Source organism: Dromaius novaehollandiae, chromosome 4 (assembly GCF_036370855.1).
Source record: "Dromaius novaehollandiae isolate bDroNov1 chromosome 4, bDroNov1.hap1, whole genome shotgun sequence".
In the NCBI taxonomy this organism is placed as follows: domain Eukaryota; kingdom Metazoa; phylum Chordata; class Aves; order Casuariiformes; family Dromaiidae; genus Dromaius; species Dromaius novaehollandiae.
In genome coordinates, this window is record NC_088101.1 from 78,036,373 (window position 1) to 78,052,385 (window position 16,013).

General features: G+C 37.8%; 1 protein-coding gene across 9 annotated transcripts in view; it reads right to left on the reverse strand.

Moving 5' to 3' along the window:
• Positions 1–16,013, reverse strand: part of SH3BP2 (SH3 domain binding protein 2) — a 93,688-nt gene that overhangs the window by 16,248 nt on the left and 61,427 nt on the right. The window contains exon 2 of one of the 9 annotated variants that reach the window (XM_064511509.1): positions 6,976–7,034. The exons of 4 other annotated variants lie outside the window; for them this stretch is intronic. Coding sequence is in view for 2 of the 5 variants with exons in the window: in XM_026112774.2 (XP_025968559.1) it covers positions 1,336–1,520 (185 nt within the window). In the remaining 3 variants the exon portion in view is untranslated. Of the gene's footprint in view, positions 1–1,335; positions 1,868–3,055; positions 3,435–6,975; positions 7,035–16,013 lie in introns of those variants that run through there. 4 more of the 9 variants (XM_064511511.1, XM_026112775.2, XM_026112774.2 and 1 more) reach the window with 4 other exon arrangements.

Below are 16,013 nucleotides of genomic sequence, written 5' to 3' on the forward strand. Positions count from 1 at the left end.
ACAAACGTGGTGCAGGCTTCTGTTACTGTACAGTGGGCAGATATATACATCTATGTAGTAATTTTTAACCCAACCCCTCAGTCAACACATGCATTGGATTTGAGTATGAGGCATAACTTCACAAGCTAAAAAACCCTAAAAAAGTAAAACTAAAAATAAAAATAAGAGTTCTGCCACACAAAATCTGGAATACATTATGAAAAAACACTTACCCCTCCCCTCTTGGCCTTAAGAGCTATTGGCACTGAAACAAATTAAAGCAAATACAGGCTGATTCAGCTAAGGATTGCATGCTGAAAGAGCCATGAGTCCTCAGTTCTTGCTGAACTCAAGCAGAACATATGGCACCTGTGATCAGCTCCACATCTTGCAGGATATAGGTGTAAAAACACATTACTCTCATCTCTGAAGCTACAGCTGCCAAAAGTTGTGTTAAAAGTCCTCACTTGTCATAATAATATTTACAGTCTATCCTGGAGCCCAGTCTGGTCATGCTGAAAACAAATAAAAAACAGACTCCAAAACTGCATTACAAAAATTAAAGCTGATCTGAATTCATCACAAGTATCCTAATGTAAATTATGTCCGAGGACTTCCTAAACTCTGTAATCTCTCTGAATTCTATTTTGAAAGTAAAACCTAGCAAAGCAAAATGTTTGCTTCTGAATGTACACATAATGTATGAAAATGAATGCATTCCATATATAGTGCAGAGGGAGACTTAAGTTTGTCTCCACAAACAACTTATCCAAAAACGATGTAGCATTATGTGTATAGTAGAACTATAAAACAAAAGTTTCCCCAGTGTGCTCTCAGCAAGTCTGAACAAAAACTGTTCTCTGATTCAACAATCTACATATTTACCATCTGTTCTCAAAACTGTTTTCTAATCCTGTGGAAATTTCAGGTCTGTTCTCCATTTATTAAGTATTTTTCAGTATTTCTGAAATGCTGTTCCACATTTCTCCCACTTTTTGGGGTTACACATTCCATTTCTTAATACTTCTAACAGCCCCTTTCACAATGATCTCTCAGAAGGATTAATAGCATAGCACAAACACTGGCAAGTCAAGTAAATCTTACAGGACAAATGGGACAGAGAACTAAGCCTAACCAAGATATACATTTAACTTGCTTCAACTTGCTTTTCTTTTCAGGTAAACAATTCCAACCAATGCTCTTCTCATCTCTCCCCTCTATAATAATTCATGCAGAAAATTCAAGGGTAAAGAGTATTCTTCACAGATACAATACTCTACTCTTAGCTTTAGTCTGCTCTCTACCTAAAAGAGGAAAGAACACAGAAATACAAGCCACAGACAGATATGCACTAACCTGGTGACCATGCTTGAACGACACATTGTTTTCCTGCTGACAGTTTCACCAAATGATCGTTTCCTTTGTGATAACAAAGCCATTAATAACTTCTGACCCCTCTCAGACACGAGAGAGACATCTCCGCACTGCTCCCACTTCCGCGTTAAATAAGGTTCAATGCAACTGCGATGGCTGCTGTACATTCAACACAAAAAAGGAAAAGAAACCCTACCCCAACTGCTTGTGCATCTGCACTGCGGTGTGGCCAAAGGGGACGCCTAGGCAATGACTTGTTTCCTTTGCTACTTCCTGTTTCCCCCAGTGCTAGTGGGCAGCACTGTCTTTGTCAGATTTCCCAATGTCCCAGAGAGGCTGTAAATCAAACTGTGCAGATCTCAGCTTCTGTCAGTGAGCCAAACTGCAGAGGGGATTTTCCAGTGCTCAACTTGCTTCCTATTCACCTTTCGATCAGTCACTTTCCCATGGGAAGAAAAAAAAAATAGTAGTCCTTTTTCTAACAGTGTACTCAGGCTCTCACACCAGCAGAGGCATGGTTCAGAAACATTGCCTGGTGCTTCTGAAGAGCAGCAAGTGCTTGCTTCAGTGCCTGCACTGCAGCACAGAAATACGGTAAGCATTTCATCTCTTCTCTTCACTATAGCTAAAGCTTTTCTTTCTCTCTTCAACCCAAAATATTAAGAACTTTGAAAGATTATGCAGGATATACACACACTATAGCAAGTACTGTCTGTATATTCGACACTATACAAATCACAAAAGACAATAAAATTCTAACCCAAGGAGATCACAAGTTAAGGGCAACAATTCTACAGGCAAGTGCCACGGATGATGAACAAATGCCAAAGTTTTACACTTAGAATAGTATTCATCTGGAGTTGTGAAAATGAAAAGATTCGAGTATTTCATTGACTGCCTGGAATTAACCAACACTGTGGGCTAAGAAGTTCAGATAAGGGAAAAGACTAGGATATTTCAGAATGATGGCCAAAACCTATATAGATGGATACGCTCAATAAAGCTTACTTCATGTATTTTGGAAAAATGGGCATGAATCCATATTCCAAAATGGGAAAGAAGAAGTCTCCGTATGACTTCTTTTCTTTTTGTAAACTACTCAACAGTCAAAGCAGAGAAGAAAACAACATTTCACATACTACCATATATATATATGCCATATATATATAGCATAGAAAAGCAATTCTCCACCATCTTCACCTTTGCGTACCCACTGTCACTCCTTCCATAACTAGGGAATATAAGGACAAGGAAACTAAGCATCACACAGCTGTTGCTAGCTAAAAAGAGCAGCATATCAAGACAAAATCCCGAAAGATATTTAAAAAGAATCAAAAGAATCAATACCCAGTTGTCTCAGTGGTTAATTAACAGATTTCTTACACAGAAAAGTTGTAGACAGGGCTACAGCTCAGCGGTTTGTGAATTAAATTCAGTTAACTGCTACAATATTAGTTATCAATTTCAACTTCAAGCATTACTGCACAATGGTTTAAAGCAATCTTTTCTCCCCTGCTTCTCTGCTGTCCTCCGATACTGTAGTTCTTTGCTATATAAGCATGCTCTTCAAAGCTTGCATTACCATCTTTGCCACCTTTATCTCTACCTCAGTGAAAAGCTAACATCAAAATGACAGCATTTGAGTGCATGCAGCTCTGGAGAAAATGAATTGTTCCTCCTTCCATTTTCTGATGTAACGCACCTACATGTTAGTTATCCTCACCAAACTGTGCAGCTGTAATTTGGTACTGTTTGAACTCCACAGTTTCACTTTATCCAACACCCATTCCCGAAGTACTGCTTTTCCACTCTAATTTTTCCGCTGCTCTCCTCTCCCTTTCTTCTCTTAGGCACTCAGAAACACAGGATTTTTCGTTTCAAGTTCCAAGATCCCCTTTTGATGTTTCTGGTGATTTCCAATCCTGCCAAGATGATCATAGAGGAAGAATGTAGAGTCAGAACAAAAGATATTTCACACAATACAAGCTGGTGAGGAAAAAAAAAGCTTATAGGGTTCACAGATTTGGAAGAATAAAAATCCAGCTTAACCTTCTGGACTGGCCATTAGTCAGAATGGTTATGTTTCAGAACCACAGATAAAGAGGTAGAAGACACATGAAATCTTTATAGACTTGATTAACTTGTCTGTCACAGAAGTGAAAGAGAATTAAATATATCCCCCTTCATAATGTGAAATTTATTTTTGCAAAAAAGCCAGGCATGTGGTTTTCACACTGTTAACATGCATTTGTCCCTGCAAAATCTAGCCCAGGGAAAATTTTACCAAAAAGGAGAAACTTCATTTCTTTAACATTATGAGATTTTAACTCAGATAGTTTTAATAGGTAGAGTCAAAACATCAAAAACCAACTGACACTTCAATTTCATTCCAGCAGGACCACTGCCTGAGGAAGGCTGACAGTCATCTCTGCCACCATCACAAACTCATCTTGCTCCCCATCAAAAACAATCCTACTTACCTCAAGCTTATGGAAAGCAAGAGCAACAAAACATACATCTAACACTATGCTATCCCTGCCAGCATAAATTCACTAGTGTGGTTGCAGGGCTGAGCTGTCTACAGCACCGAGAGCTTCCTCTTACTGACCAATGTACAGGAAACTGCAAGAATGGACTGTGAGTAAAAGCAGAATGAGAAGCCCAGCAACAGTGAGGCAGAAAAATTAAAGCAACAAAAAATTAAAGTAACATAAAACCCACTTTTCTTCAGCCACAGCAAGCAGTCAGCTCGGTAGCCACATTCCACTCAGAGTAACACTAGAGATCATACATACTATACCGTAGTCTTTTATAGAAATATGTAAAGACACAAAACAAGGCAAAATTTTGTTAAAGTTCTACTGGCTTTGATGAACTTTAATCAGAAATAGATTGAGTCTTATTGTTTTACTAATTCTAACAAATTTATTTCATACCAAGCTTCTAGACCAGTGGAAAACACATCCAGTATATAGAGAAATGATATATCTGCCAACAGTACCCTCTGCAACTGCAGATCCTGAAAGAAAAAGTAGAAATTACTCACATGAATCTTTTATGTGCTAGGTAAGGAGTCCTGTGAAAACAGGAATAACCATACATCAGAAATACTTCTGATCGCTGACCTGCATAATAGTCGTAAAAAAACGTGATGATGAAGGAGTGAAATGAGGCCAGAACTACCAGAAATCTTCTCAGTGCCAAATGAGTCTCAAATTCTTTAAGCTTCAGCTGTCATTCCCTCACTATGCTTACTAAGGAAGAACTTAAAAAACCTACAAAGCCTAGCAGCTGAAGCTTTGATAACATATACCCAGTTTAAAACCCAGAAATGCTTCAGGTCGAAAACTTCAGAGTCTCTATTTATACCCAGCTGCTCCTAAGCTTAGGAACATCTATAGGCATATTGTTGACTTGGAACTTCAGAAGAGGCAGCCAGCACTAATCTGCCAAAAAGATGCCATACTTCAGAGAAAGAGTGTATCTATTTAAAACAAATCTGTAATTTTCTTTCGGTTGTTTCACCAAACAACTTGGCACAGGTATTAGAAGATGACGTATTGACACTGATTTTGGAATATATTTTGTGTCATGTATTGCTCAGCTGCCTCTAGACCAAAGTACCACCACAAAGTACTTGCTGTACATGCACAGCCTGTAAAAAACTGCAGCCAGAAAAGAAGAACTGTCTGCCAACAGATACAACATTACCATTTAATAGATTCTCTTGTAACAACCAGCCCTGAAAAATAACCTAACATGTCATACTGACATAAGTAAGGATTGAATTAAAATCAGTAAAGTTATCCTAGCATAATTCTCTTCTGGCAATTTTATTATGAGTAGCTTTTTCTATTTAATTTTAAGGGATTTACACCAAATCAAAAATCCCCTCAAATCTATATAAGAGCAACCACCTAGTTACCTAAATGAGTCTATCCCAGTCAGACTGTACCAACAGAACAGGCAAAACTGTGTCACATAGACAAGTCCTCCAAATGGTGCCTTTTTTCCATTCTGTTTCTCAAAATAAGCAAGTTTGAGAGACATTTAGCAAGGGCTTTAGAGCAAAAAGAATCATACAATGACTCTATCCACCTCACATTTGGGGGCAAGGTTAGTAGTACATTTTTTTGTCCCCTCCATTACAAGACCCAGGAGTCCATAAGACCACAAAACACACACTTTGGTGCATACAATTCCACCCAGAGTACCTCATTACTTAGAGAAGGCTTAATTTAATTACGAGATTTCAAACCTGCTGAAAACAAGTTTTTGAAACACTTAAAACAGAAGGCAAGTTCTTGAACATTTTTGCTGCGTGCCTATCATATTTCTTAAAATAAACTTGAAGACATGTTATCAAGATAAGACTTCCACTCTCATTTGGCATTCAAACCAGGTGGACAGGTTCTTTGTTCCTTTTAACAATTTCCCGTATGTAAGGTTCTTGTAGACTGCAAAGTAAGTACTTCCATGATTACGATTAAGTGATATCTCTCACAAGTGTTTGTAGCAAAATTTAAACAAGAACATAGTTAAAAATCACGTAACTGAGCAGAAGTACACGTGTGATTGCCAAAGTCCTATTCCTGTGCACAGTTGTACTGCAGACAGCTGCAAAGGGAGTTTCCACAAGCATACATAAACACTGAAAGTAGGAGTTTCCACAACTACTTATTTCCTTGGCAGAAGTCTTCCTCTCTAAGATAACACCGTTGAAACAACTTTATTGCTAGACTAGTTTGTGATGAACTGCATAAAATTCTATCACCAATGTACTCTATAATCAGTGATTTAGGAACTAATCTTGCACTACAAAACAAGTTTTGCTTACATGTCAAAACATCTTTCAGTATTTAAGCTGGTGACCATGGAGCTTCAGTAAGTAGAACACCTAAGCACAGACCTTTTTAAGTTTATTGGTTTACAAGGGAGAGTAAATATCTGCTGCTGATTACAGAGCATATCTGACCCATACATATAACCAGAAGTCACCTCACTATAGAGAGAGAAGTATGATGCTGCAAAATGTTTTTTCCTCTTTTCTTAGAATGTTATTTAAATCAATCTAAAGAATATCAAGAGTCCTGAGGGGAGGTGGGGGGCTGGGACCCGCCTTAGGGACCTACACTCATGTTCACCATTTTCTACCAATTTTGATGCTAAAGCATTTTGGGAAGACAGACAGACAACATCCACCAGTTCACTGTATACTGTGCTTTTGTGAGCTTTAAACAAAACTTAGGTCTAGGACTACTGTTGACAGTTAGAGAATATTTCATATGTATATGTATTCATATTTATGTAAGTTAACAGAACAATTACTGAATGTAAGCAATTTTAAGAGATCCCTGGAATAGGATAAAAAGCAAAAAAACCAAGACCCACACATCCAAGTAAAGCTTATCAAGAAATAGTCTTTTTGAATGTCCAGCAGCAAAAAAAGCGAAATGAGCAGATTTATGAACTCTTTGGCCCCAGTAACAAGTTACTAATCAAATGCTGAACAGATTCAGCAAGCTTCCCTTTACTGGAAGCATTTGGTCACGTCACACACCAACCCTTCATGCATTTGAGTCCCTCTTCTGGTGGTGTGCAGTAAGATTATATTTAATGTACCTCTGCAGGCCGATGGCTGCAACCAGCACTGAAAGAGGAAGCCCAACTTCTGTTAGACCCTGGGAAAACAAGATGAGACAAACATTTTCTATTTTTGTTTTGCTTGCAAAGACACTACGTGATACGATTTAAAGACAAAAGCATAACTGCAAAGACTCTTCCTCTCCATTTTACTGCTGTACAACACGGTTTTTAAAGCAATGATGCAGTGAAGCATCTCAGAGATTGCTCTTTTCATACTTGGAAACTCTGACTAGGAACTAGAATCTAAAAATAAGTTACACTTTTATGGTTATTAGCTTATAGAATTAGAAACCCCAACCAGCCTATGCTGTTAATGGACAGTCCCCACTTCCAAGAGCTTTGAAGCCTAGACAGACAAGAGAGCAGGAAGAAAATATTTGCCAAAAGCTAATTAAAGTGTGAAGGTGAGTACTCTGCCCAAAGCCTCACACAAGCAAATAGTTGTACCAGAAACACAAAGTTTCTTTATTCCGATTGCAATTATCGTTCCCTTTTATATCACGATATGAGTTTCTATAAAGGATGTCATAAGCCTTAAGAATTTTACCACTCCCACCTCCAAATACTCAAACAGCTAAATCAAAGGACTGAAATAACGCAGATGTGAGATTATAATATATTTCATCACTTAGGTATATACTTAAAAAGAAACTCATTGAAAAGAAGAATCTTTCTAAGCTCATTTTTGATTTCTGCAAAAGCAGAATTCAATTGTACCCATCAGCTCACATGTAGCTGGGATTTTGGTGATAAGATTTATTTTAAACTGAAACAAATGTACAGGGCAAGACTGCCCCAGGAAAACAGCAGTAAACAGGTAATTTTCACTTGCACGATATGACGGAGAGGAGTCCTTTTATATCACTTAAAATAGCCCTATAAAGGTATAATCACATGCAGCAGCCTTCTTTTGTGCAACAGTTTGGACAACGTCATTTTAAATTGTCATGGGGATATCTTTTATCAAAATCACTTGTTTCAGAAACAGAAAATGACTAACAAATTTTTTATACCCCTTAAATCTTGTTTAAATGAACTGCAAGAGCAAGGATTACCATAACATTTACCTACTCCCCTGAAGTTGCAGATGCACGAGTGAGTTCTTGCAGGTGTATTTTCAAGTACAAAAGACATTCATACACAATACTTCATAAGATACGCAGAACATTATTTTACAACACAGGACACAGTTTTTCTGATCAAATATATTATTGGCATAGTGCCAGACTTTGCAGACAGCTTTATTACCAGGTACTACAAAATCCAAATTATAAAGTAACATATAAACATATGACAGTAAGATAAGCCAAAGGCTAGGAGCTAAAATACAAGTTCTAGATTCTCTATTTCCATCTGATCTTGATGTCATTTAACTCTTCCCTTCAGATCAACTCTTCCTTTTCTGACCTCTTTCTTAAAAATCAAGAAGTATACTCTTACAGAAGCTTATATAAGGGTTAACTCATTAACATTTGGAAAGACATCAGAAAGCCAAGGATAAGGGGAACAGATTTAGTGGTACTGCACATGTAATTCAACACTCTTAGAGTGGTGATCATTAATACTTCAGAGGGAGGGGAAAACAAACACACAAAAAAACCCACACAACGCATCTAGCCTAGAGCACAGTATGCAAGACCAAAAAAACTAAGAATATAGAATTCCATCTCAGACTCCAAGATCTCCAGCATTTCGAATAAAACCAGTAAGCCCCTGAGCTGCAAATTCTCAAAGGTTGGCAGAATATTCTACGTTTACCATTTTCTTACACTCTTCCGTAGGCACTACGAAGATCTGACTCTATACAGTCATTCCTGTTGTCCCATCAAGTGCTCAGGAGCATCTGTAAACAGGAGCACTCACTTTAAAAGTTATTCCCATTTCCTTCCCACCAACTTTCCTCTGGTAAAACAAGAGGTAGGGACTTACTCCAGCCACATCTCAACCCTAGTAGAAGCCTGGGATTTCTACATACACTCTACAGTGCAGTTAGGTTAACATGATACTGTGAAACATCTTCAAACTAAAGGAAGGAGGCAAAAATTTCCAAATCCCTTCTTAAGCATCTAATAGCATTGTCTATTCTTTCCATTCTCACAGTTGCATCAAGGCTGGTCTATGGGCTGGTTTGGCTGACTTATGGCATTGCTAACTTTTCACCTCCAAAACTTACTTTTTTTGTTTTTATGTCTCTCAAATAAATGGTGTATGGTATAAAATGCAGCAACCTTACTAAGCTTCTTATGAAGATGAGCTGCAAAGAACACACTGCCTTTGTGCACCTTTCTTCCTAACAAGCTTCTTTGAAAAGCTCTTTCCAAAGAGTGTAGCTAATCCCCTTATGGGGACAAACTGGTTATGGTAAAAGGGCTCTCTTCCTTAAGACCTTTTGAAACCTTCAGGGAGTCTGTGCAGCATTCTTTCATTTCTAAGCTCTGCTACTCCATACAATTCAAACTTAAACTTATGTATGGGCATAATATTTCCAGCAGAAGCTTTTACAATATTTATACAGAATCTTGCTTCTATACACATCCTAGATATTCTTAAGACATTATAGGTATGAGTCACTTGCTGTACACAATGAAGGGCTCAAGCTGGATCTCACTTGCACAAAAGAAATTCAGGAATTGAGGTTAATGGAATTAGTCTTATTTGAAACTAACTAATCAAACTTGACATCTTTGTGTAGTAAATACAGTAGCAGTTTGCCCAAATCCAAGCCAAATGATAGATCATACATATCACAGATACATTGATTCAGCTGTACGTGTTACTGGCACCACAGAATAAAAGATAGTCTACAGACGCTGAGCTTTAAGGAAAAAAGTGCTGTTTCTGAACACTTTTTAAAATATGAAGATATTTGTGAAATTTTATACAGCATTTGAAACTGGGCAGACTGATACATTTAACGCTAACAAACTGCATTTATTAACTATCTCAAAGTGTAGATGTATTGTAAAACTTCTGTGCCACATCTACCTTCAAGAAAAGAGGTCTCACCTTTACAAGTGCACTAGAAAACTGTTAGTCAAAAATGCTGTTAAGACTCTGTGCAAAAACCCTCCTCTTCCTCCAGAAGAGACGGTCTTTTAGAGCACTCCAGTCATCTAATGTTAAGTAGCAGGCCACTATTTTAGAGAAGTGTCCCCAGCTTTATAACGTAGTTCATTTTCAATTTTTGTCACGTACATCTCCAGTAGATCAAAAGTTAACCATCCCAACACTTCATGTTACATACCTGCAAAATTTTGCCTACAGACCATTTACGTCATTACATATATTCTACTGTATTAAATAGAAAATTTTACAAAATATTTCTAAATTTGGTACCATCACAGATTAGTGAAGGTTTTGATATAATCACAAAAGCACATACAGTTTATATGAAGAACAATGGAAATATATCAGAGAGACTAATCATAATTTTTGCTCCCAAGAATCACCTTAAAAAAAAAGTGTTTTTGCATAAAACTGCAAACTCTTTCCTCCTCCTGTTACATGTTATGCTCTCTCTATATATGTGTGCACATATATGTGTATAGACATGATACACACACAGATGTTATGCTACATAGATAATGTGTGTGTATCTATATGTATAAAAACCAATCTTTGAAAAGAACCACCTTAACAAAAAGGTAGCAAAACACTACAGTTTTGATAACAATACCAGTCTTGCATTTATAGCCATTTTTGGTTTTTTTCTGGAATGAAGAATAGATAATGGCCAGAACAGTCCACGTATAACATGGTGCCAAATTTCTCTAACTATACAAACAAGTATATCCATTTTTTGTTTGCATCTAAGCAAGAATAGTTATTAAGATATAGCAGAAGCAGCTGTTTCTCTTCCAAAGATCCTTTCCCCTGAAGAAGAAAAGAAATGTAGCAAGACCATTAATTCCACAGATTCAATAATCTTTGGTGAACTTATTTTTAAAAGGGTAAGTCACATCCTTCACAAGACATAATAAAAGTTGTCGACTTTTAAGTCCAAATAAACTAATTTATGGTTGTAATAACAGTCAGTAAAAACCTTTCTTCACTTTTGAAACCAGCAACAGGAAAGTAGCAACAAAATCATTGCACTTCACTTCCATTGCTCCAGTGCCACTTCCTTTTGCTTTATCATTTTTCCTTCTACTTTGTTAGAAATGTAATGTTCAATTAGAAATCACAAGGAACCTATTCCCAAAGACTCATAATCTCTTTTGATATTTTGGCTGTTCTCTAGAACACCATCCTCAATTCTCTTCATTCTAATAAAGTTAGTCCCCCTCTCCTCTTTCTAGGTGATGTGACAAAAATATTGCAACATAAAACCATCAGACCTAAGGACATTACAAATAATAAATAGCACTACAGCTTATCTTCTCATTAATACAGGATTATGATCAAATTCATTTGCACATCAAATTCATCTTCTGCTTTTTATGTGGACTTCCTGTGAGAGTTTCAAGCCACATCTTCATCTGCAAGCTGCTCAATGACCTAAAAACACAACAAAAAAACTAGAAAAAGGAAAGGAAAACTGGTCAACATCACTACTACAGCAACTGGCAAAGACTGTGGGAAGCAGAGCTTTCTCACAGGTTATCTAAGACAATAACTTCCTCTTCAAAAAGAAGGCAAGAATGACTCCTGATTCATGTGTCAGATGCATTTCTTTCACCTACCTTCTCAATTAACAGAGCAGCAAGTACGTTTAAAAGTAAAATCCAACTAGAGCACTAGACTGCACACATTTTGTCACACCATTAGGGCTAGGAAAATGAGAGAGAGTGAGTCATACATGACAGTCAAATCTCTTTAACATGTTGACCAGAATGGTACAAGTGGCCTAGGTGCAGAACCACCTATCCAATTGATTTCCTCCTTCTTATCTAAAGTGCAAGAAAACATTCCTGGAGGGAAAGGAATTCAAGAAGGTTGCCAGCCAAAGAGTTTCAAGCAAAAAGACTTACGTCTGCTACATTTCATAGCAAAGGCACTGCTGCAAATCCTTTCTGCTCGGCTTTCAATTAACAAAAACCCTCCATCAAGTGCCTCACAGCTTCTTGGAGTAAGACCTTCAACTCTAGAAGAGACCTAGCTCCCAGATCAACACCCAGCTGTCAGCTTCCTACCCCTAAGTAATTATTAAGAAAAGTAGCACGATATTGTTACCGCATTTTAGATCATAGGTCAGCAGATCTTTAGTAATAACATAATTTTCGCTAATCCCTTACCACCTGCCAACCGGATTTTTCTGGGAAACTGGATCTCACCCAGTGTGCTGGCACAGGTGGTGCACTGGCAGCACTGCAACACCCCTCTCTTCCAATAACGTACCTTTGTAACCCCAGCAACCTCTTTACTCTGCTAGGGCCAATGAGCCACAGCATCAGGCAACTCCGCAAAGCAGAAGAGCTGCCAGGCAGGAGGGACACAAATTGCCATCCACTGTGGGAGGAGGGATGCTCTGCAGCCATAGAGAAACAGGCTGGCAGCAGAGGTGCAGCAGGCACAGTGCCAGTACTACAGACAGCATCAGAGGTCACCTTTCTGATATCACTTAGTACTGGGCACATTTGGAAATACGGTATTTGCCATGTTATCAGCATTGTTTCCATCGTTATTAGAAAGGTGACCTGCACCTCAAAACAAGGGATGCAAGATTCAACAAATTCACCCGTTCCTTGGATAATACCTCAATTTGCCCCTTCAGAAACTTAGACTTAGGTTTTCTGAACCATGGCATCTTCACAACAGCTGTGATATTTTCTCAGGAACAGACGTAAGGGCTTCTTTTCCTGGGGAAGAAAAATGACTCACTGAAACTTTGAGCTCTGAGGGAAAGAGAATTTCACTGCGAATTCTTCCCATAGCAGCTTCCCACAAATAAAATAATTTCCTGTAAGTGGCCAGAGAACAGTTAGGCTATCTACCTCTCTTCTCTTAGCTTAACTTGAAAAATACATCTAAAGTATTTTCCCTTTCCTTTTCAGCTTTCCTTCACTCCCTCCTACATTGCAGTTAGACATCAAGTATTTATCTAACATAATCCCAGAAGTCTGAAGGCCACGTTCAATTTATTCCTGAGTAAAAACACCCGCACAAGCTTACTGATGGTGGGGCTGAGGTACTCATGGTTCAGACTGTGCATCAGCCTATAATTTGTTTGAGTTCTTCTTCATCCAGGATCACGATTTTATCATATATAATCCCACTAGTACTCTTTAAGACAATTTTCTACCTCCTGCTCCTTTGGGAGAGGCAGTACTACTCTTAAAGCAAGCTGTTTTAATCAATTTCTTTGTCCTTGCTGGAAGGAACATTTTGGCTTCTCATCAACCCTTTTTGGTTACTGTTATGTGGAGCATATTAACCTAATTATGTTCCTAATGCAAGTCTCCAGTTGGAAATCAAAGAAATCAAAGTAAGTACTCCAGAAACCAAACAGTGGAGAATAAATACAGGAATGCTCCATGCTGCTACAGGTGGTATGCCCACTTTAAGAGCAGAAAGCGTACCTCCTGCACATCAGGCAAGAAAGTCTGTATATACAAATCCCATTCCACTCACAGAAAAGTGCAGTTAGAACTGTGCAGTGTTTTGGAAACACCTATTTGGGATGATACTAGACACTAATTTACTGACAAGTTACAGCAGAAAGCTTGAATGTTTAAGCTTGACTCATAGAAGATAAGCACCTAACAGCTGCAGATGCTCAGCAGCTGTGCAAATCAGGTCACTCTTTGGCCCGAACATAGCTCTAACTGCCTCATTCTGATTATTCAAGTTTACCAGAAAGGATCAGCCTTGATTTAGCTAATTAAAGGTCCTATTGACAAAGGAGAGGCTTACAGACCCACAGTCTAGGGTTCTCTGTGCTAAATTTTTCTCTAAATCATTATCAGGGCATAAAGTAAAAAAATGTATTTATCCTTCTGGGAATACAGGAAAGTACTGAGAACAAAAGAAAATTACAACAACTAGCTCTTCAACAATCATCTGTATCTCAGGAGTAGTTTTATTAGTGCAAGAAAAAGCTAGAAGCAGTCTTAAATACATACCTTTGGTCAAAACAGTGAGATTGCTAAATCTGTGTAAAAGGTTTAAGAGTGTATGTAATGAAAGGCAATGCTTAGTAACAGCCTAGGCCATCTCTGCAACAAGATCATATCACAGTGCTCCAAGATAAGAGATGCTCTCACTTGAGGAAATAACGCTTGTCGTGTATCGTTATATACTGTAAAGAGACTCGGTTCAAGTTCCAGCTTGGTCTAGGAGAAACGCATAATTACGTGACATGTTGTAATAGAACTATTGTTAAGCAACATCGAGTTAATGATTTACTCTTTTGGGGGGTTGGGGGGGGTAGGGTTGTTATATTGGAGACTAATAATTTAATCTGGTGTTGCTCCGTTGCAGGAACTCACATGCAGGTTCTACATTCTGGTTTGAATGCTAACCTCAGCACTTAGATGCATGCAAGCAATTTCTGCTAAGTTAAGGGGAACCAAGTAGACTCTGAGGTGGAATTCATAAGGATAGGGGGTTTAAACAAAAACTTTTTGCTTCACAGAAGACTTTTAACAATCTTAGAAAATACACCAACATAGAGATTGTCCCACACTCATGTCATAATGTTAAGAAGTGTGGGAAAACTTTTAAAGAAGTAATTTAAAAGAGCAAATAAAACATTAGATTAAGGGCTATTTCAAAGGGATTTAACTTGTAGTAAGATTTACATGTTAAAAAATGGAAGGAACATTACAGATCAAAACTAATTTCTTCTTCCACAGGTTCAGAGTATAACCCTCAAATCATAGTTCATGAGCCTCTAAGTCAAAATGAGCTTGTTTTTTTTTCCTCTCAATAGACTATCATTTAATAGGAAAATATGCAAATATTTATCTAAAATGACAGTTTCCAGAATGATGATTAATTTCTATCACTACAGTAGCCAAAGTTAAAAATAGAATGGGGAAACAAAGCTTCCTACCAAACCACTATTTTTTTTTCTGGTCTTACGAACCATATTTCACCAGACAACGCTGAGGTGTTCACAACATAATCTGCTTCCGTCTCCTTCCTTTTTGTTACTAAACAACTATTACATGAAAAATGAAAATGAGTAATATGCATACTTTTACATTTACTAGAATCTGCTGCAGGATCTAAGATGTTGCCCTGAAGCTCTGTATAAAGAAGAAGAGAGACATTTCAGTGACAGATTCCAGCACAGTAAAGTGTGCTGTTCCTGGAGAGAAAGAACCTTATTTATCTGGATAAGAATTGAACATGAAAATGGAGACTGATGTGTTAAGTAAGATTTATCTCCTCCAAGGATAGTTCTTATTTGTTTTGCATATCTCCAAATGAAAAACGTGACACTAACACAAGATGAAGCTGGAGAGATAATTCATGTCACCTCAATTTAAGAATATTTCGAATTAACTCTTGCTCTTGTTTAAAGCTTAATCATTAAATTGCACAGCACAGGTTCATCTAAATAGGAAGACTGCAAACTAAACTACATTATGACCTTATTTCCATCTGCTAAAGCAGAATAATACCCAAAGATACCATTCAGCTGTCAGTTTCAGGTTGGCTAAACCGAACAGTGAAAAGGTGCCTTTACCCTGGGATTAATGGCAGAGTTTAGGACACTGAAGCCCAGTCTAAAGTCACATTCTTTTCCTAATCGAGAGAAATCCCATACACCATCACTCTGCATATTGTATTTATTCTTTGGCCATATAAATACTAAATGTAGGAACCCCAGATCTTCCTACTTCCACTTGCTATCCTCTCTCCTCTCACTTATTTGGCTCTGCCTCAAACTCCTGAGAAATCTTTTGATTTTAGTCATGTCTCTATTATGTGAAAATCACCTTTCACGATGAGTCTTGCAGCACACTTCCCAGCATCTCTTCCTATAGTCAAAGCTTAAACAAAGATCTCTGAGGCAGCAACAGATCCAGACATGCACACTGGTGCCACAGGACTTGCCCACCCTTTTC